Source organism: Magallana gigas, chromosome 7, assembly GCF_963853765.1.
Source record: "Magallana gigas chromosome 7, xbMagGiga1.1, whole genome shotgun sequence".
NCBI lineage: Eukaryota > Metazoa > Mollusca > Bivalvia > Ostreida > Ostreidae > Magallana > Magallana gigas.
In genome coordinates, this window is record NC_088859.1 from 52,442,421 (window position 1) to 52,463,628 (window position 21,208).

General features: G+C 31.5%; 1 protein-coding gene across 4 annotated transcripts in view; it reads left to right on the top strand.

Moving 5' to 3' along the window:
* Positions 1-21,208, top strand: part of LOC117684968 (low-density lipoprotein receptor-related protein 4) — a 52,070-nt gene that overhangs the window by 18,163 nt on the left and 12,699 nt on the right. For all 4 annotated transcript variants that reach the window (XM_066066523.1, XM_066066525.1, XM_066066526.1 and 1 more), the window contains exons 9-14: positions 1,829-1,934; positions 2,027-2,165; positions 2,606-2,722; positions 9,676-9,903; positions 10,470-10,650; positions 11,433-11,560. In XM_066066523.1, coding sequence (XP_065922595.1) covers positions 1,829-1,934; positions 2,027-2,165; positions 2,606-2,722; positions 9,676-9,903; positions 10,470-10,650; positions 11,433-11,560 — 899 coding nt within the window. The remainder of the gene's footprint in view (positions 1-1,828; positions 1,935-2,026; positions 2,166-2,605; positions 2,723-9,675; positions 9,904-10,469; positions 10,651-11,432; positions 11,561-21,208) is intronic.

Sequence of the window (21,208 nt, forward strand, 5' to 3'; positions counted from 1 at the left end):
AATCTCAGGGGGGTCTTATTTTTAAGAGCAAAACCTTTGCTGTCTGACAGAAGAATTGGTGTGTGACACAGTGACCCTTGAGGTGTTGTTGGTGGCTTGCTGAGAAAAGCTTGTATTTTCGGTCCAGACAATGACATGAACAAAATAATATGCAATATGATTATATGAAGATTGAAGGGTTGAATACAAAAATATGACGTATGAAATTAGATATTCAAACAAAAACTCCAAAATAAAATATCTATCGCAATCGAATGATATCGCAACAATTTGTATGTAATGGAAAATAAAATTTCGAATTGTGACAACTATGGGTTTCCGTACCCAAGTTTACAAATTAAAAATCAACACTGGCGCTAAATGGAGAATGAGATAGAATTATAAAATTTTAAAAATTATTGTCAAATAGTAGCGTAGAAATATTGTCACACTTGATAAAATAATTTCTCCTATACTGCGAGAAACCAAGTTTGACAAATCGCGGGAATGTCCGAGTTTCCTCGACACTATTGCCTTACGCTAATCAAAATACAAGGGAAAAAAAAGGATATGTATAATTTTCAACTGGACGTAGATATATTAGATATATTAGAGCTAAAAATTTGTTATCAATTAATGTACAATACAATTATCTATAAATACATATCAAAACGGCCAGATAAACTTTGAAATATTTTTGTAAAAAAAAATATTTATGAAAATGAAAAAAAAAGATATTTTTTAAATCTATGGATTAAAACTGCAGATAAACTGTTACTCGCATTTAACAATTGCTGTACAATCATATTTCAACAAGAAATTGAAACCAAATAGTGAAATTAAAGAAAAAATGGAAAATTTTAAAATCGAACCGATCCCGATTGTAATTAAACTGATCCCGATCGAAATCACATAAAGTTAGAATGAATCAGAATTTTGCAAAAATTTCAGGTTGTTTAGCTGTAAAATGGTTTCGTCATTTACTAACTTTATAATTTATATCAATTACTTAGAAAAAAAACTGCAGTTTATTTGTAAAATTTCAATTTTAAAATAATTCTGATCGGGATCGGGTTTTTTTCAATCGGGATCGGTTCAAATTTGATAAATAGCAATTTTTCCAAAATTTCGCATTTTCATTTCAATTTCTTTGTAAAATATCATTGTTTAGTAAATAGTTTATGTGACTATATGTTATTTTTAAAATTTTATCCATAGATTAAAAAGATATTTAAGAAGTAAAATTTTGATTTTCAGAAATATTTTTTTAATTAAAAAATTAAACACTTGACCAAACGATCTTTTGCATGAATTTATTTATAATTATATTACACATCAATTGACAACAAGTTTTAAGCTCTAATATATTCTGTTTCTCTGCAAAACAGTTTTTCCTATTTCACTGAAAAAATACAAAAAAATTCGTGTAAAATAACTGAAAGCTGATATTGATCTCTGTTTTGTGGAATCATGTTTCAAAAAAGATTCTCTATCGATCCATAAAATAAAATTTTGGTGTGTCGAGGAACCTTAAATTGATCTAACAAATTGTATTTGTTTTATTATTTAATTAGGTCAATGCACACTGGTCTATATTACTTCTGAGGCATACTATAAATATTACAGATAAAATATAGGAAAAAAAATTTAAACTCTATACAAAAAAAAGTTTTGAAAAGCCTTAAGGGAAAACTTTAAATAAATAAATTGACCCCAGGTCTATTCAATATCATAACCAAAAAGTAAAACCAGAATTGTATATAGAAATATTTAAAAAAAAAACAGGAACAAAATTATCAGATCTGTTACTATAATAATTGATGTTAAACAGAGACATTTTCTATTACAGACTCTATTGGATAGACCGCAATGTCATAAAAAGTTCAACGACAAGTGGTATTGATATTAAAAGTCATCTTGACACAAATGGAGCTACAAAGGCATTCGTATATAAGGTTATTTAATCTTATATTGTTTGATTTCATGACTAAAATCACTATTTTAGATATATTTTAGTACTGAATTGCATTTAATAATTTTGTTACAGGGCTTTCTAGGTTGGATAAACAAAACCTCAATTCATTTCGCAAGAATGACAGCTACAAGTGCAGAAGATGTGTTAAACACTCTTCCAAACTGCAAAGATGTGTCCGTGTTCGATTCCTCCTTGCAAGAAGACAAACGGGGTACTTAAAATATATTTTCAGTAATTCAGTGTGAATTTAACATTTTATTGTTAGCTGGTGTGAACAAAGGGATGAGGTACAAGTCCTTAAAACTTACAGCGCCCTCAATCACAGCTTCTCGGGCCTTTCCGGCAGAGCTCGAAAAATACCTCAAATGTATGAACATTACCGGAGGTTAGAATTTTATTCAAAATAGAGTCGCTTCTTTGTGAAAAAAGTACCGGAAAGGCCTGAGAAATTGCAATTGAACACGTTTTTCCCCAACAATAATTTTGTTTTTTATTTTGACCTCTGATTACTACTGTTAAGCTCCAAACTCAGATATTAAAGTTTTCCAATGAATTATATTGTATTGGGATTTTTTCTATATGATGCAAATCAATTTTATTTGACCATGATTTTGTAAAGTGTTTCTTTTGTGTTTTGTTTCATGAATTCAGGTACCTGTGATATTTTAAATGGAGGTTGTGAAGAAATATGTGTTCCAGAAACCATTGGTCGTAGATGTGGATGCGATATCGGTCTGCAACTTCAATCTGATGAATCTTGTGACAGTGGTAGGGACCCAAGTTTTATAGCCATGTAGGCGCACCCATCTCTTTGATTTGTGGCATATGTTTCTGAAATTTTACAGTTTTTGTTAAACATTGTCCTAAATATTAACATGAGTCAATTTACAAAATTACTTAACCATTGCATTTATAAAATAATTCGTTCGTACTTACTTTGATCGATATATTCAATACGATGATTAAGGCAAATATAAAATTCAAATTATTTGCTCGTTTCATAATAGCCTTTGTCAAACTACTTTTGAAACTATCATATGATGTATAATTATGTATCTGGTTACTAAACAATTTCAAATATATGTCAGCAACAGATTGTAATCATCGTAAATATGTTATTATTACCATTATGCATTTAAAAAAAGTTATGCTCCCCGCATACAAAGTTTGAGGGTGTATAAAGGAATCACCTTGTCCGTCTGAGTGTCTGTCCCTCTTGTCTATGCAATCGTATCTGGTTCAAATGTTTCTTATGGAGAAAAAAAGGAAGTTCTAACTTCACTCAAAGATTGCCTATGAACTGTAGAAGTGGCATGATTTCGACACAAGATCGAACATTTGGGCAAGTCCAAGGTCAATGGAAGAGAAAGTGCAAAATTCGTGTCAGGTCTATATCGTTCTTTTAGAGAAACATTGGATGTTCATACCTAACAGAAAAATTGCTTATGACCTGAAAGTGTGCCATGATTTTAACCCAAGGTCATTTGGGCAAGTTCTAGGTCACTGGAAGGAAAAATGAAAAATTCATGTCCAAAAGGAAAATTGCAAAAATTAGTGCTGGGTCAATTATTTTTCTTTTGGAGATATATTGGAAGTACATACTTCGAACAAAGATTTTTTTTTTATTTAAAGTTTGTGATTCAAACTTATTAATGGGTCAATTGCCTTTGCATATATCACAAATATTCAAGGATACAAAAAATGTTATACAGTGCAATGAAACAATTGCGTCAACATTGCATACATATCAGAACACATCTTTTATTGTGTGTGTGTGTGTGTGTGTGTGTGTGTGTGTGTGTGTGTGTGTGTGTGTGGATCTGACAACTTTGGTATAAAATATACAAATACCCTAGCGGTTTTTTTTTAACTTCATACATTTTTATATCATGACAGAGTGGTAGTAAACCTTAGACATTAATTTGTAAACAATGAGCAGATTTGTTAGGCATAAAACAGGAAACTTGAATGAGGGAGGGGGTGATCCTCTTCTCCCCATTTTTAAAAAAGTATCTTTATCTGAAATTAGAACTAAAGAACACAATTTAAAGATACGACGCACCTAATACATCCTAACTGGATTGAAATGAAATACAAATAATTGTTTTTAATTCTACAACAAAAAGAATGCAGACCACGTGCATGTAAATAACATCAATTTCAGTTTAGATATGTTATTCCTGTCCGCTATTCTAAATATCCACCCATGCAGTTAGTTTTTTATTTTGATTTAAAAAATAGGTTAAGAAAGCAATTATGTAAAAATCAGACACAGTAAGTACAACAATCAACAAAAATCAAGGTTCAATATATTAACATTGTATCACATTAATGTGTAAACTGTTAATTCCCGCGATTGCGCCTGATATCATCTGGTTTTTATTATTTGAAATTTAATTGACAATGTTTCTGCACATAATAAAACATATAAGGCGATATTGGAACACTTTGTTTTCAACCCCGTCCAAGTTTTAAAAAGTTTGATAATATACCTGCCTTGAACACACATGACACAGTATTACATTGAAACGTTTTTATCCAGTTACAGATAAATGGGCTAAAATTAAAATAATTGAATACATTATGCATAAATTCCCATAGCTACAGAATGGAAAGGTTTCTCAAATCTATCATAACTAATACCCCTAGAAAATGATTACTTTCCGTATAATTCATCATGGTGTACAAGTTATTCCTTGTTTCTAAGTAGATGATAGTTCTCCTACCTTATTTCCATTATTAAAAAAAAACCTAAAAACAAAGAAACATATTTTATTCCAGAACATTTTTAAAAAATTAACTGTCAACCCATCACTGCCTGGACTTATATTGTTTGACATACCTTTTAATACTAAAGAAGCTTCCTTGTGTGTTATATATCCTTCAATTGATTTTCTTTCCTTGTCAAATAATAGAGGGACAGAATTTTCTTTTAGAATATCTGTACTTCCTGCTATCATCAAATTATTTGCATATAATTTTTTAGTAAAGTTCTCCTTCTCCAGTTCATTTGGAATATCTTCTTGTTTAACTTTTTTTATCTGTTCATTATTTTCTGATAGTATTATTTCGGAATACTTTTACTAGTATAGTGACGATTTTTTAAATTAAGAAAATTATTGGTTTTTCTCCCTCATTCATCCATTTGGAGCATGAACGCACCAAACTAACAATGACCTTATAATATCTTATATTTTGTAATTCCTTTTTCTTTCCATTTATATCGTCTATACTAGACCTAGACCCGTGCGTGCACGGGTTGACATTGCATATCGGACATTTACGAAATAAATACACCGACACACCTTATCATTGACATTTACATTACAAAGCTATAAGCCTACAATGATGCTATTATTTTCACTACAATTTCCTTAGTTTGAATAAACTAACTGTGTCTCGGGAAAGGCCCTCACCACAGTCACATATAGAATGCCTCCCTTATACCCGTAATGTGGAAGAAAATTGCAGAATCGCTTTCGGAACGATTTTAGAGAAAGTTAATGAAGTTGCCTTGAAAATAACAGTCAAATTCATCACAACAAACCTTTTTGAGACTGCAAATACCTTTCAACTAAAAATTTAATACATAGAATGGAAGATTTCAACACCTCGTACACGTATTGTCTTTGTAAAACTGGGTCCGTAGGACATTATTCATTTTTACGATAAAACATATTTTATCTTCACTCTCCTAACAAATATAATGTAACTTTTTTGCATGTCATCAAATATTTTTTGTCATCACGAAAGCAAAAGTAAGTACTTAGTTGAAATGAATATTTGTTATTTTATACTTTCTCTCATAACAAATCATTTATTTAATATATATGAACAGATTATATAGCAAAAGTCTAATGAAAATTTACCCGTATTTGTATTATTATTTCTAAGTTTATTCATGCAAATGTGATATTGTGGAAACATAAACTAAAGATCGCATTAACGTGAATGTATTGCGCAAGCGCAAGATTGTAAAATTCAAAAAATTCGGGTGATTTCCGGGATTTTTTGAGGAATTTTCGTTGATTATTAATTAGCGAAGCTTAACTGAGAAAAAATAAAAACAAATTGGTAATCTTCAAGTACCAATGATGTTTAAAATATATAAAACAAAAGACAGTGTTCTTCCGATTTCTGGGTATTAAAGACCAAAAATTCGAGTCTATTATTTTAATATAGTAGTATAGATGTTTTTCATACTCTAAAAGCTCTTCTAGTAACTCCTTTTTCTTCATTATCCTTTGCTTTTTTAAATAACTTGCATATGAGATTTAGATCTAATTTCCATCAACAGTGTTTCTAGAAAAAGCTGGTCGTTAATTGTAAATTAGATTTCAAAATCTGAATATTCAGAATACACTGGAACTGCATATTGCATTTTAATTTGATTAATATAACAATTAATACTTTGAACATACTTTAAATCTTTCAAAAGGGATTTGTTAAATTTCCAAAGATTCCAAAGATCGTTTATAACCTGAGGATGTGACATGAACTTGACCCAGGGTCATTTTTGCAAGGTTGCATGATTCCTGTCTATGCCATATCTTGTAATGGAAAATGATTAAAAGCAAACAGTTAATTCAAAGATTGCTTGTGACCTGTCAATATGTCCTGACCTTGAGCCTTGGTAATTTTTGCAAGTTCACTATATGAAAAAAGATGCGTTGATTATTTTCCAAGAGAAGAATACTTGAGTTATTATATTTTCTTTTTAATCAAACCAAAAACTTTTTCATAAGCCTTTTGAACATTTTTGTATTTTCTTTGTCTTAGATAATGTCCATTTATGATACTATTTTATCTTAAAACTATGAAATTGATCGATAAACCTACTTTTATGCTATCAAAATTCAAATGTTTCAATATAATTTTCTTTTCCAACAATTTAAAATCTAATAGATAAAAAACATTTTTCTTTGCAAACAAAATGGTCATCAGTTATATAGTTCGATGTAGGAGTTTTAATTCCTTAGAAGACCTCAATTATGGAATAGGGTTCTAGGTTTGATCATTAATTGAATCCACACAATGTCCGAATGCTTGAAGAGTTATATAAGATAGTATACAATACATATCTATAGGAAAATATTTGAGTTACCTTTCCCTATATTGTTCTATGTTAAACTTAATACCTTTAATTGGACCTTAGAATAGCTCTGGGTAGTATAGTTGAATGGTTTAGAAACCAAAATTTATCATAAAGGCAGTATGTTAATATAAGTTTAATATAAATGTATATTACCATTACTGTTCCTTAGAGGAAAAAAATTAAACGTTTATTAAGAGACTATTAAAAAAACTTTATCATTGACCAATATGATGAATGTCTACGTATTTTACATTTCTTCACTTTGGGCAGGTTATGTACTTGTGTTGTTCGATATGTAATGTGTATTGTACAAAAGTATTCGTCTCAACCGTAAAATGAACATTATTTCCTTCACAGTATTCTCCGGGGTTTTAAATACAAATTTCAATCCTAACCCATTTCTCTAAAATTCCTCACGATATGCTGATTTGATGGCTGAAATAAAGGTGAAAAAGAGAAAAGTCCCATAGGACTATGGTGGGTATTGCAAGACAATACCTTCATTGACTTCAAAAAAGGTTTGTCAAGACTTGTAACGACGTTCTGATACATGGAAGAACATTTAGTCTTAGAAAAAGTGGCATGGAGCTATGGTGGATATGGCAAAACAATAACGTTTACCGACTTCAAAAAACCGCTCCACAAGCTTAGATGTATGTGATGGACCATTATCATGAAGTAGACAAACAGATCTAAATCCTGACACAGGGCGTCGTTTATGATAATATTGATTGATCCTTTTAATATAACATCTATGCAATACCGACCTGTGACGCTTTTGCCATTTGTCATGGGGATTTGATCTGCTAAACAATTACATGACAAGAATATGCAATAAAGACCTTCTTTGTTTTTATGGTTAATTTGGACACTACAGGCATTCTACCGTGTTTTTATTTTCACTGGTTTGAAATAGTTAACCAATGTTTTGTCACCAGTTATAATATTTGTAAATTATTTTGGGTGAATCTGGGAAACATGCTTACCGGTTTGTACTCGTATCCGTTTTTGTCATCTGTCAATATATACGGTATTCATCTGACAAAAATCGTTTGTACTTTCAAAATAGGCTTCCAAATCAAATGTTTTGCGATAACATGAAATGGGGTTTTCAAATATCTCTTCTTTATAAGATAAATACAGTCTAAACGTGGTCACGACCATCGGCCCTTTATATAGAGGATATCTATATTGTGTGATTTTATATTTGCTTTATCCAACGAGTTGAAATGGTGTATATATTAACGAGTTGGATAAAGCAAATATAAAATCACACAATTATAGATGTTCTATTTATCTCATACAATTTGATTTATATTATGAAGCTTTTGAGACAGTAGCCTTATGACCCGAAATGATTTTTTATCAAAGATTAAAACCGATGATGCAACGTTGTGTTATCCGGTTTTTGTGACCTTGCGCAACACAATTTAGTACGTCATTTCTGAGATGAATCTAACTGTTTTAATGTAAAGTATCACTGAAATAAACCTTGAAATGATTTTTTAGCTCTAAATAATTTTTCTTAGAGCTTATTCATTTGATTAAATGGAAATACTGATCAGAAGACTTGAATTATCAAGTTTGTTGACATACACAAAGTTGCGAATGCACGTTAGTTTGAATTGACTCGAACAAGGAACAGTTGTCGATGTTTTATAACACAAACACCAGCCTAATGATTAGGGATTGAAAATAGTGAAAAAGGATGCTTACTGGTGGTGGAATCAAAGTCTTATGAAACATTATTTCGGTAAGGTCCTGAATATAAACACAATTTGCACAACCAGTACGCTCTGTTTCCATCGCGTCGTCAGGATGAACTCGTTGATAGTTAACGTATTTTCCAGTTTTATAAACTACACAAAGCAAATTGAAAGTTTGAATGGGGCTAACCTTATCAAAACTCTTGACAAACAAGAAAAAAAGGTCTTTTGGTTACAGTTATGTATAACTTTGTAAAAAGAGTTGGGTGGGGGCTAACCCCCCCCCCCCCCCCCCAACAGCCCGGGTTCCGACGCCTATGCTACGCAGTTATGTGTTTTCCTTCATATTTGTAAGTAATTGAAGTCTTTGACAAAATCCATTTTATATCACTTTTTGTAGTTGATATAGTTATGTTGAAAGTACTAGCAAATCTTCGAAAATAGGTCACTGAAGCGTTGAAGCTGTGTCAAAAGTAGTTCCGTCCGGAAGTATTTGATATAGCATCACCCGTGTGATATAGCAACGGTTTATCACACGGGTAATATACACCACACGTATGAGATAAAAAACAATATTTTCTTTCAAATATAGACGATATCAAGATATGTATAATAACTCTTACTTAAAGGTCTATCTAAATACCTTGTCGCATATCTAGTCCTTTTTGACAATTTTTCTGACAATTTAATATTACTTAATACTTGTATTTAATTCGAGTATGATTCAATGCAAAAAAAAAACAATTCCACGGGCAATTTCCCAATGCCAAAGTGTGTGGAATTAAATTAAATACGTTTTCCCGACCAATTATACATGTACACATAAAAAGTAATGATTTCCACCTTTTTATGACAATTCCGATTGTTAAATAAAAGAGACCCAGTTTATGGGAACAGTTTTGCTTTGGTTTTATTTGCAGATGCGCTCTTGGCAAATTTCATCGTGATGACAGATTATACTCACGGGAGAATATTGCAGATTGATCTTCAGACAGGAGCCTTAGTCAAATTACCTCTTTCACTAAATAGGGTTTTAGGAGTAGCCTTTGATAAAATAACGAAGACGCTTTTTTATTCTGAAACTTCTACGAACACAATCACGTCAACAACGTTGCATGGAGAAAATAGAACATTATTCTACACCACAGGTACAAATAATGTACAGAATTTTATATTTTAACTTTCTCTAGCATGTAAACACCTCCTAATATACTGAAAGAATTATAATTCTGTAGATAGAACTATTACCGTGTATCTGGTATTTTTTGTTCGGGTATCACGAAATTTGCGAAGAAGAATTAAATTACTCATATTTTTTATTTATGTATTTTTTTAGGGGGAGGGTAGTAAAATATAACACCAATGCAAAAAAATTCTTAACTATCATGTGCCGATACATATCTTGTAATTTAATTTCTATCATTCTTATATCATCTTCGATAAATTGCTTACTTGCATTATTTGATTTTTATCGTGAGTTTTATTCAAACTGTTCTGTTAGAAAATTTATCAGGATTTATTCTAAAAGAACACATTCCCCAGTTTAGCATCTGATTATTTATTCATTTTGAATTCATTCATAGTTTTTTTTTATCGTTTGTTTACTTCATTTTTAGTCATCATATAGGATTAGTTTAAGGTTCGCTTAATATGGGTTTCAAAATGAAATAAATGTTCTGACCTAAAGTGATTTGTAAATTAATTCAATTTACAGGTTTTGCCTACGCTAACAGTTTGGCGATTGACTACTCCACCTTCAATCTCTACTACACCGCTGTAGGGTCGTTAATATCACAGAGTATCGTCGGAGTAGTTCACAGATCCAAATTTCTCCACAAAACTCTGATTAAAAACCTCCATAAGCCAAGAGATGTCGCTCTATATCCTTCAAAAGGGTAAAAAAATTGGATTTATAAGATAGTGTTATTGCAATAAGATTTTGTAGGTATCAAAATTTAAGCATAAGTATTTAGATGTTTGTTTTTGAAACAATATTTACACAAAAATATGAGAAAATTTTCAGTATATTATCAATGGGTTTAACTCACCTAAAATGTAAGTTGGCGTTAGCTTTTCGGACCACTTTTTGTCCGACGCCTGTGTCAGTCCTTATATTCATTTATCCGTCAGTAAACTTTTTATATGTGTGACATTTACCCATGCCCACTGAGCCAATTACAAATAAACCATAAAACATCCCCAATTGAAGTAAATTTTGTTCAAATCTCCGTTTAAAAAGTAGACTCTGAGGTGATATATCTCTAATAAATGGTAAATCAAAGATAGTTTATATCATGACCTCAAAGGTTAGATATAAAGGGGCTCAAGAGATGTTTCAGATTCTCAAATGTTTTTGAAATAATCATTATCAGTGAAATAATAATTCAAGCTATTCAAAATATGTCTCAAACGTCCTAATACATGTATGTACAGAGTGAGGCAACAATGGAATCTGGAAATGTTATGAAGGATATGAATAACTGTGTACTAGTAGAAAAAACCTAAGGAAAATATAAACGTGATTGATTTTAGATGGATGAATCAAGGTTTGCATGAAATCTTTACACGGTTCAATCATATTAATTCTGGTAAAGCCAAATAAGCAATGCTTCCGTCTGATGAATAATTGTTTAAATGAGCAACAATGTAATCCATAGGCTTTTTCTTTTAAAATCAGTCTTTTCTTTTGGACGGAAATTGGAAACATAACTGGCATCGGTAAAGCAAATATGGATGGAACATCTAATATCTACATTGTAACAACATCGCTTGGAAGGCCAACTGGACTAACTGTTGATGCATCAGGTAATATCAATTATGCACTAAATATTACAGTTTAACAATAAAAAACAGTAATCATATAATAATTGCTTAATTATTCCTTAGCATATTTTAACACTAGATGATAGCCCGCGTAAGCGCGGGGATTATCACTTTACACATTATTGTTATAATGCTATGGTTTAATGCTTAATATGTTGAACCATTATTTTTTCATTTTGTATATACTTTGTCCGATTTTTTCCTTATCCTATTCTTTCAAATCGAAATAAAAACAAACTGCATTGTTGGATATCTAGATGGGTGGACAGGGATGAAAAATCTAAACTGAAATGGATAATAAATACATGTACGTGGCCTTAATCCTGTTTGTTGCAGCTGACAGAGAAAATAAAACATTTTATTCCAGTGAATGGGTATTTAGTGTCTCTCTCTCTCTTTCTAAATTTGGTTATTTAGTTCAATTTTCAATATAATTTCTATTACTGTCCATTGTGAAATAAGAACTTCAGATAAAACACTGTTTTGAAAAATAATCTGGAGGGGAAGGGGCATTTCCATTAAACTTTCCCATTTCATGCACAGTCACATCATGTATCCATATAGACGTATATTACAATAATCTGTTCATTAATCATTAATGTTTACAAATTAATGTGTAAGGTTTACAACCAATCTGTCGTGGTATAAAAAAGTATGAAATTAAAGAAATTAAAACATGCTAGATTATGCATTATTATCCATTTGCATGCATATTTCAGGCACGTAGCATCGTTTTTGAAAGTGGGGGGGCCAGACCCATCCAAAAAATCTTGACAAGCAAAAAAAAAAAAAACAAAAGGGAAATTTAAAGTTTCCAAAAATCTTCAAAATCCTAATCCGGGGGGGGGGCGGGGGGGGGGGGGGGGGGAGGAACTCAACTATACTTCCAAAAAAATTCCTTCCCTACCAAAAATTTTTTCCCATTTCCTTATTTTCATATCAATTTTTTACTAACTTCAAAAAAAGTGGGGGGGGGGGGGGCCAACTCCATTATAATTCATTTTTTTATATGTAAATTTTTAAAAAAAATTGTTCCTACGAGAAAAAGTGGGGGGGAGGGGGCCAGGCCCCCCTGGCCCCCCTTGATGCTACGTGCCTGTATTTTAAACCAAATTGTCAAATTCAAAGTATCTGCCCGTTGGTTAACTCACCCTACACTTTCCGCCATGGTGTCAATTAGTCAACCTGTTTCTGGACACCCCGTTCTGGAAAGTTCTTTCCATTAAAACAAACATTGCATTCATTGTTTCATTTTATTTATTAAATTTTTGTATTAATCGAAGTCTTATACAAAGTATCTGCCCTCGATGCATGTTCTACACTTCACGTTAATTAGTCAATCCGCGTTCTTTGTTACCCTGTTCTGGAAAGTTCTATCCCATTCTCTCACCAGAGGTCGTGCTTCAAACACAAATGAGTATCAAAACTAAAATCGCCCACTAAAGAAACGAATTGACTCATTTTATTTATTCAACATTTGTCAAATATTTACTTCTATGTATTCTCTAAATAGGCTCACAGTAAATATATTCACTCTTTACGTAATTATTTTATATAATTACATAGCAAGTATATATTTTGATCGAAACTATCCATGACTTGGATCCGCCAAGGCGTGTCAACCACCTTACTCTCATTTCTGCTATTTCGGGCTTGTTTATCGAAAATGAAAGTAGTTTTTTTTATCAATTTCACAATAATAACTCATTACTTAAAATTTGATTATATAACCTACGGACATCATCACATATGTGTTGAAATACCAAAGGTGTAAGCAAGTACACTGGTGCATACATTTTGTAGTTTATTTGCAAAATGCCTTAATTTATAAGTATAGATATACGAGGGCTAATCATTAAATAATGAAACTACATGTACTCCGTTTTAAGTTAGCCCTGATTGAACAGATTATTTCTCGAAATGTTAATTGGACATCAATACAATACTATTGAATCGAAATAACAAAACTTAAACATAGCGATATCCAAAGTAACCACCTCCTCCGAACCCACCCTTAGGCCACTGAGAGTGTGAGGACGGAACATCGTGTCGAGTACTTAATATCGTTATCTAATGATATTTAAAGGAAAAAAATTAATGAACTCCAGCTTATTTTATTGAAACTCTCTTGTATCTTTTCAAAATAGGTTGAGACTCAATTGAAAATAGCAAACGATCTGAAAGGCCAATATCATTATCAATGAGAAATCAATCACATCAGAGATGGAATAGTAACTGAAAACCAGATTACAAAAATAATAAAAATTTCATCGGGTAGCGTTTTAAAAATGTAAAAGAATGTTAAGATGTCAAGAAAGTTTCTGCGAAGTAAATCCCCACATTTTGAATGATGAACAAAATCAAAAGCGATTGCATGGTTCTCAAAAACTACTGAAGGGCTATGAACAGTGTGAAAAGAAATCTACAATTTTTTTTTACATTAAATGAAATTTAGTTGCATTTTAATAAACATGAAAGAATACTGGGAAATAAGATATGGCTCACTAAACAGAGCAAAAGCCTACAATTGCTAAATGCTGTAACACGACAAGGAATGTTATGCATGCGTCTTTAATTTAATTGTAATGGTTCCCAACAAAAAAAGGCGGAAGTGTTACAAGAGATGTTTTATTCATAAAATATCAACTGATATAGAAATTAACATATTACAAGATCGGAAGACTCAAATCATTTAAGGGATTAAACGTTTACATGACAAAACTTCCGAAAACCTTGCCTCACTAAACAATAATATCCATTAAAAGCAAGTAAATGTATCAATTACTTAAAGGATTTAGTTTAAACAATATTTTTATTTAGTGAATTTCATCATACATATTATAATAACAGTACACAGAAGATTGAGAAACAAGCTAAAAGGCTTATGTTAATCTCGCTCTCGTCATTTTACAAATGAGAGGTGGGTAAAATTTTCAATTACAATAACATTGCACGTAAACATTGATTAGGAAAAATGTAGGAGAAAGAAAAAAGAAAATGAAAGGCGAGAAAAGAATAGCTGGAATTGAGTATTGGGACAATTGTATCAAACCAATAGATAATGTCTATACTAATAGACTAAGGTTATTAAAACATGTATTAATATTGAACCATAATGTTGCTTAGTAGCTCTAAATAAGCATTATATATCTGTGAACATACAGGTACATACAAATATGGTATTTAATGTAATACAGTAGTTGTAGTAAAACAACAGGTGAACTCAGAACCTTTTACTTTCAACAAGATATTTCTGGACAAAAAAATATTGTTGTTTTCACTTTCAGATAAATTAGCGTTACCATATAACAATAATAAATATGGAAGTGTCAGGATTGTATTGATCCTAACTCTGGAATATGTATTACAGTGTAATAAAAAATGGTCAGTACTTTCAACTTCGCCGCAAATACAAAGAGGCGAGTACATTCTAGTCTTAGTTTGGAGTGAAGAGTTTGGCCTATTCTGGTACCTAAATAAAAATAATTTGGGATTTTAATCCTACTGATATGTAAGTATGTCTTAAAGCAATGTAATGAAAGATTTGATTGCACATTTTGGGGTAAAGCATTCCATTGTCTTATTGTAGCTGGGAAGAATGAATTAAAATAAAGCTTAGTTCTTGTACTGATTTCTCGCAGTGGGTGCATTGTTCTTGTGTTGTAGTTATGTCCTTGAGTTTTTTGTGATTGGATGATAGAAGATAAGTAATTAGGAGCCATATTGTGAAATATTTGTAAAGTTGAATAAAACGATGATTTTCCCTACGTTTCGATAATGGTTCCCATCCCGTTTCTTTATATAACAGATGTCTGGATGCCAGTCTATTCCCTCCCGTGACTATTCTGGCTGCTTCCAATTGTATACTTTCAATCTTATTGACCAAGTATTCTGGAATGTTGTCCCATATAATGTCTGCATATTCTAAGACTGGTCTTACAAAAGAAAAATACAGTTTTTGCAAAGATTTCCTATCAAGAATATTCTTTAGTCTTCGCATCATACCAAGGCGCGAATATGCTTTTTTAACTGTTTCATCACATGTAAATTCCAAGACAAAATACTACTAAGAATAACTCCTAAGTGTTTATGGGTTTCTACTTCTTTCAGGTGAACATCATTAAAAATTAGAGAGGGATGGAAGGGTTTCTTGACTTTATTAGATATGGTTAGACATTCCGTTTTGGTTGGGTTAAAAGACACAAGCCACTGTTTTGACCATTTATGTATTTTTTCAAGGTCTGTATTTAATAAACATGCTGAAGTATCAGCATTATCAACAACAATATAAAGAGATGTATCGTCAGCAAATAATTTGACCATACATTTAATATTGGTGACCAAGTCATTTATATATATAAGGAAAAGTAAAGGACCAAGTATGCTACCTTGGGGTACAACAGCCTTAATATGGCCAATGTTTGATTTGCTACCATTGATTACGACATACTGTTTTCTATCATGTAAGTAATTTCTAAACCATTCGAGTAATTCTCCTCGAACACCAAATTTTTCAAGCTTGTACAGTAGACCAATGTGCCATACTTTGTCAAAAGCCTTGCTTATATCGAAAAATACAACTCTAACTTCTTTACCCTGATCGACTGCTTTATAAAAATCACTAGTTATACTTAATAACTGATTGACCGTAGAATCATTGGGTCTAAAGCCAGATTGGTGCGGTGTAAGAATATCGTTGGTGAGAATGAAGTTATATAAATGTTTGAAAATACACTTTTCCATACATTTACCAAGAACACTTAATAATGATATCGGCCTATAATTGCTAACGATATTGCTGGCGCCTTTTTTGAATACAGGGATTACGTTTGCAATTTTCCATTGGGTTGGGACTGTAGACTTACGAAGCGATAACTGGCGAAGCTTGTTTTAGTAATGTTGGGTTGATGCAATCCGGCCCGGTAGCCTTGTTCGTGTCTAGTGTTTCTAAGACATCTTTAACGTCTTGTGTTGAGATCACTATGTTCGAAATGGTAAATGTATCACTAAAACTATCGTAGTTTGGTAAATCAGTATTTCCGTCTTTAACTACTGATTGTGAACAGAAGTAATTGTTAAACAAATCTGCTTTGATTTTATTGTCACTTATTGGCAGGCTGTGTTCCTCGCTTATAATTGGAGGATAAGTACTTGAGTTTTTAGAACCGATGATTTTTCTTATTATCATCCAAAATTGTTTAGAGCTTAAGGAAGGAGTCTTTTCTGGTTTTCGACTTGTCAAACGTAAAATTGATTAATTGTTCATTAAATCAAGATGAAAGGAAATTAAAATAGAATATTTTTCTTTCTTTTTTATTATCGTACAACTTGGCATAGAAAAAGTAATCAAAGTTTACAATCTAACAAGGACTATATTTTTGGCATAATATTGGCGTAGGAAAATATCAAATGTTGCGCAATTCAGAATTGCTGCAGATTAATGAGTTTGATTTAGCATTGTAAAAACAATAACATTAATGTTGGATTTTTTCACTAATGTAAACTAATGATATGATACTTGGGTTTCAGAATATGTTTTTAAAATATGATTTTCCTATCAAACTACATTTTTTTAGGCTTTTTAAAGCGCCCATTCTATACTGATAACACTGATTTTTGTGGAAAAAATCAGTTTTTCTCTCTTATTAAACGGTCAATATATTAGCTTTTCTGTCAATTTATATCTTTTTTTAAAGTCTTCATTTTACATAAAAATCGGAAATATTTTATTATTTGAAGCATAAAAAAATTGTAAAAATTTCTTCAAAATTTAAGAAAATTAGAGGAAATGCGGGCTAAGCAATATCAATTTTAGTATAAATATTTATTCCAAATTATTAGTATAAGCTGATAGACATTCTGATATTCTATCATTTCATTGAAGAATAGAATATTCAAATCTTAAACAAATGTCTCAAGAACTACAAAGAGCTACACTTATCTTTATCATCCTTTACGTTGAGGAAAAAGGTAGTGACCTTGACCTGACCTTTATGCAAAAACGAAAAGGTCAAATTTGATAAAACTGATAGAATTATTTGGTAATATGATCCGTTTGACTGTGTCAAAATTTCATGAATTTCTTATTATAAGAAGTATGTTTGATAATGAGAAGACTCCTTCCTTAAGTTACCCGTATTTAATATGTTCGAAATCTTATCGTAATATGTTTGTTTTGCATTCCTTATTTCATTTACACAGACATTTCTTATTTTTCTATATTTTGCCCAGTCATAGGGAAAATTTGTTGTTTTAGCAATAAAATGAAGACATTTTCTAGCTCTAATAGATTTCCTAATATTATTATGCATCCATGGCGGATCATTGGGGCGTAAGGTAATAATTATTTTATTTAGAATTGTTTTTGTGGCTGAGTTAATAATGCAGTTTGTAATACTGTCACAATTTTGGTCAATATCATTACTGTGCAGACTATCCCAGTCTTGATTCTTTATAAGGAATTGATAATCTTGGAAATCGGTATTTGAAAAGGACCAAATTTTTCTCTTATATGTTCTTGTATGGGATTTCGGTAGTTTTAGTACACAAAAGATTGGACAATGGTATCTTATATTGCTCGAAAGAATATTATCTCCAACACATGAGAATTCAATGACGTCTTTATTATTAACAACCAATAGGTCCAGTAGGGTTGCGGAATTTTCAGTAAAATGCGTGCATTCAGATATAAGTTGAGACATACCCTGATCCCATATGATATCAACTAATTTTAAATCGCGTGTATTGTTTAAATTGCAGTTAAAGTCCCCAGTGATGATTATATTATTGATATTCGTGTCTTTGGCTTTTTCCATCGAGTAAGCTATATACTCCTATTTACTAGACTCTGAGTTGGGTGGTCGGTAAAAAGTTCCTATAAGAAATTTTATTTTGTATATAAAACACTCTAGCCAAATGCATTCTATTTGTTGAACTTCTAAATCTTGTCTGCGTTTGCATGAAATATGATTTTTTGCATAGATAATAACGCCACCGTATCTATTTTCCTCCCTGTCACGCCTGAATGGTTCTTGGAAGCCTTGAAGTAGTATGTCTTGGGATGAAGTGTTTTTATCTAACCATGTTTCGTTTAAAGTTATAATATCGAATCCGCCAAGTTCGGCTTGTATAATATCGAGCTTATTGTTTATGCTTTGAACATTAAGGTGAGCAATTGATATTGAGTTCTCTAATATTAAGTCAAGTGAATTAGGAATGCTATCTACCGAATCATCTGAAGTTATAGTGTGCATAAATAAAATCCATAGCAAATACAAAGAAGTTAATGTACATATAAATACAGTGGGATACGTAGTTATTGAATGATTGAGATACTTAATATCGTTCCTATGTTGGGTAAAATTTGTACAATTAATCTTATTTACGGCACTTCTACTGAGTTTAGTCAAAAAGTTATTAAAAATGATCAATACAATAATGGTTAAGGCATTTGTTCCATATGTTACAAGTAAATTTACCATCAATATTTTGTCAATAGATCCAGAGGACAATGTTTTATGGTTTGTGACTTGTCGTAGTATAGACCTGTCATGATTCTGTGTAGGGTGTTACTTACAGGCATTATGTAATTGGTCTATGAAAACAGATATACGATCGGGCAAATACAACAATGATCAGGTACAGAGGCACACATAATAAAACAAAGTCAACTAAGTAAAACACCCCCTCTCTTAGAAGGGACTCAATTCCAGCAAGAAAACCGAATACAACCAACTTTTTTAAAAAAAAAGTAACGTATATACAAGTCTAGCAATCATTGAAAAAATGTTTGAACTTTGTTCAGTGAAAGGTAATGTGAGGATTAAATACTTAATATTACCTTATATACATCTAAGAACATTTATCATTGTATAAATAATATACCGGTTGATTGTAAGAGGGTCTATAGAGGTGTGATTTGGAGCGAAAAAGTAAAATTGGACATGTAATCATTGTAATAACAATAGTTTTGAAAAATGTATATTTATATGAAGTAGACAAATAAATTTCATGTACATGTATAAATCTTGAACCAACAAGGGTTGGTTTTAAATAGGTCGGGATCGGACATTGACTAAGTCAAATCCTAGTCAGGTGTGAGTTTGACCAATTCATGTTATTGCTAGCGCTCTCGAGCGCTAGCAACTACGTTAGTCTTTTTCACTGGAATACGCATGCTCGACTCCATAGTAGGGGATTCTGGGAATACTGTACTACTGTAGATAAACTGTACCATTTGAATTTCGTTTTATATCATCATCACATGAAGTTTTGTGTTTTATTGAAAATGTCAAAAAAGTAATAATAGCTTAGGTCTTGTAATAAAAAGTTATTTTAAATATTTAATAATAAATGGCTAGCTTTATCTTAAATTCATTCAAGCTCGGAAAACAACCTCGGATATGTATTCCGAGCTTGTCGGAAAGGCCCGAGAAGATACGATTGCTACACAACAGTACCAATGGTTCTTGAAAATTTTCACCTCGAAATTGAAACATAATGATTAAGGCACAGTCAATGAGCTATGCCATTGCCGACGTGAAGCCCACTCTAGATTCACAATTCTAAATTGAGACCCCACTCCAGCACAGTTCCAGTACACCACTGTGCCTTCTTATTGTTAATTAATCGATTCATGAATTCAAACCAATGTTTTAGAAATCTGCTTCTATGTTTTAGAATGGCCAAGGCGCTAGCTCACCAATCTTTTTAAAAGATAAGCTTGTAGACAGTAAATGAATAAATATACCCAAGCGTTGGTTTAACATAGATTGTTTATACACGTGGAGTGTTTATACACGTGGATTGTTTATATACACGTGTTGTAAAGAAAACATTAACCCGATTAAGGATTTATTTATTTTCGCTGCTCCACATAAATTCATAAAAGGAAACAACAGATTCAAGAAGTAATAATTTAAGCACACGTATATTATTAAAAAGTAAATCATTTTAGTTTTTCAGAAAATAATCAAAGTATATTGTAAGCATGAAAGTTGAAAACAAGTAAATTTTTAAATATTATTTGTTATATTTAGATTGCAAATCTGTCATTTCCAAGCAAAGGTTTCACAAAATAGGAATAGTTTATTTCAAGCTCCTGTATATTCTTTTATAGGATTGATCCTATTTTGGATTCGTCCACTATATCAGCGCGTAATAATTATGAATGTAACATTATAGCGCAAAGTCATGCTTTACCTATCACCAAAAAGATGAGATCGTCGATGTTTTGAACGAACTCGTCCAGGAATCATTGGGGAGGGGGTTAAGTCATTTTTTGACGTTTGTTCGTCGCAACGATATATATTATACTTAAGAACGAATGTTTCAGAAAAATTCCATCGAATGAACATACACACAAATTGTTACTTTTTTATTTCCTTAAAAAAACCTGAACATTGTTTTTACTCCCGATCTGCAATAGGTTCAGCGGATTTCAGTGTCTGAGGGGTATGCGTCTCTTGAAATACAGAGGGGCATTTCAAAGTTGGAAAAACAGACTTAATAAGTGTGTTGAAGATAAGGATGATTACTTTGGAGGAACGTGAATAAAATTTAAAAAAAAAGAGTACACAAATTTTCCTTTCACAGCAAGGTACATGTATTACTATTTAATGAATAGCCCTC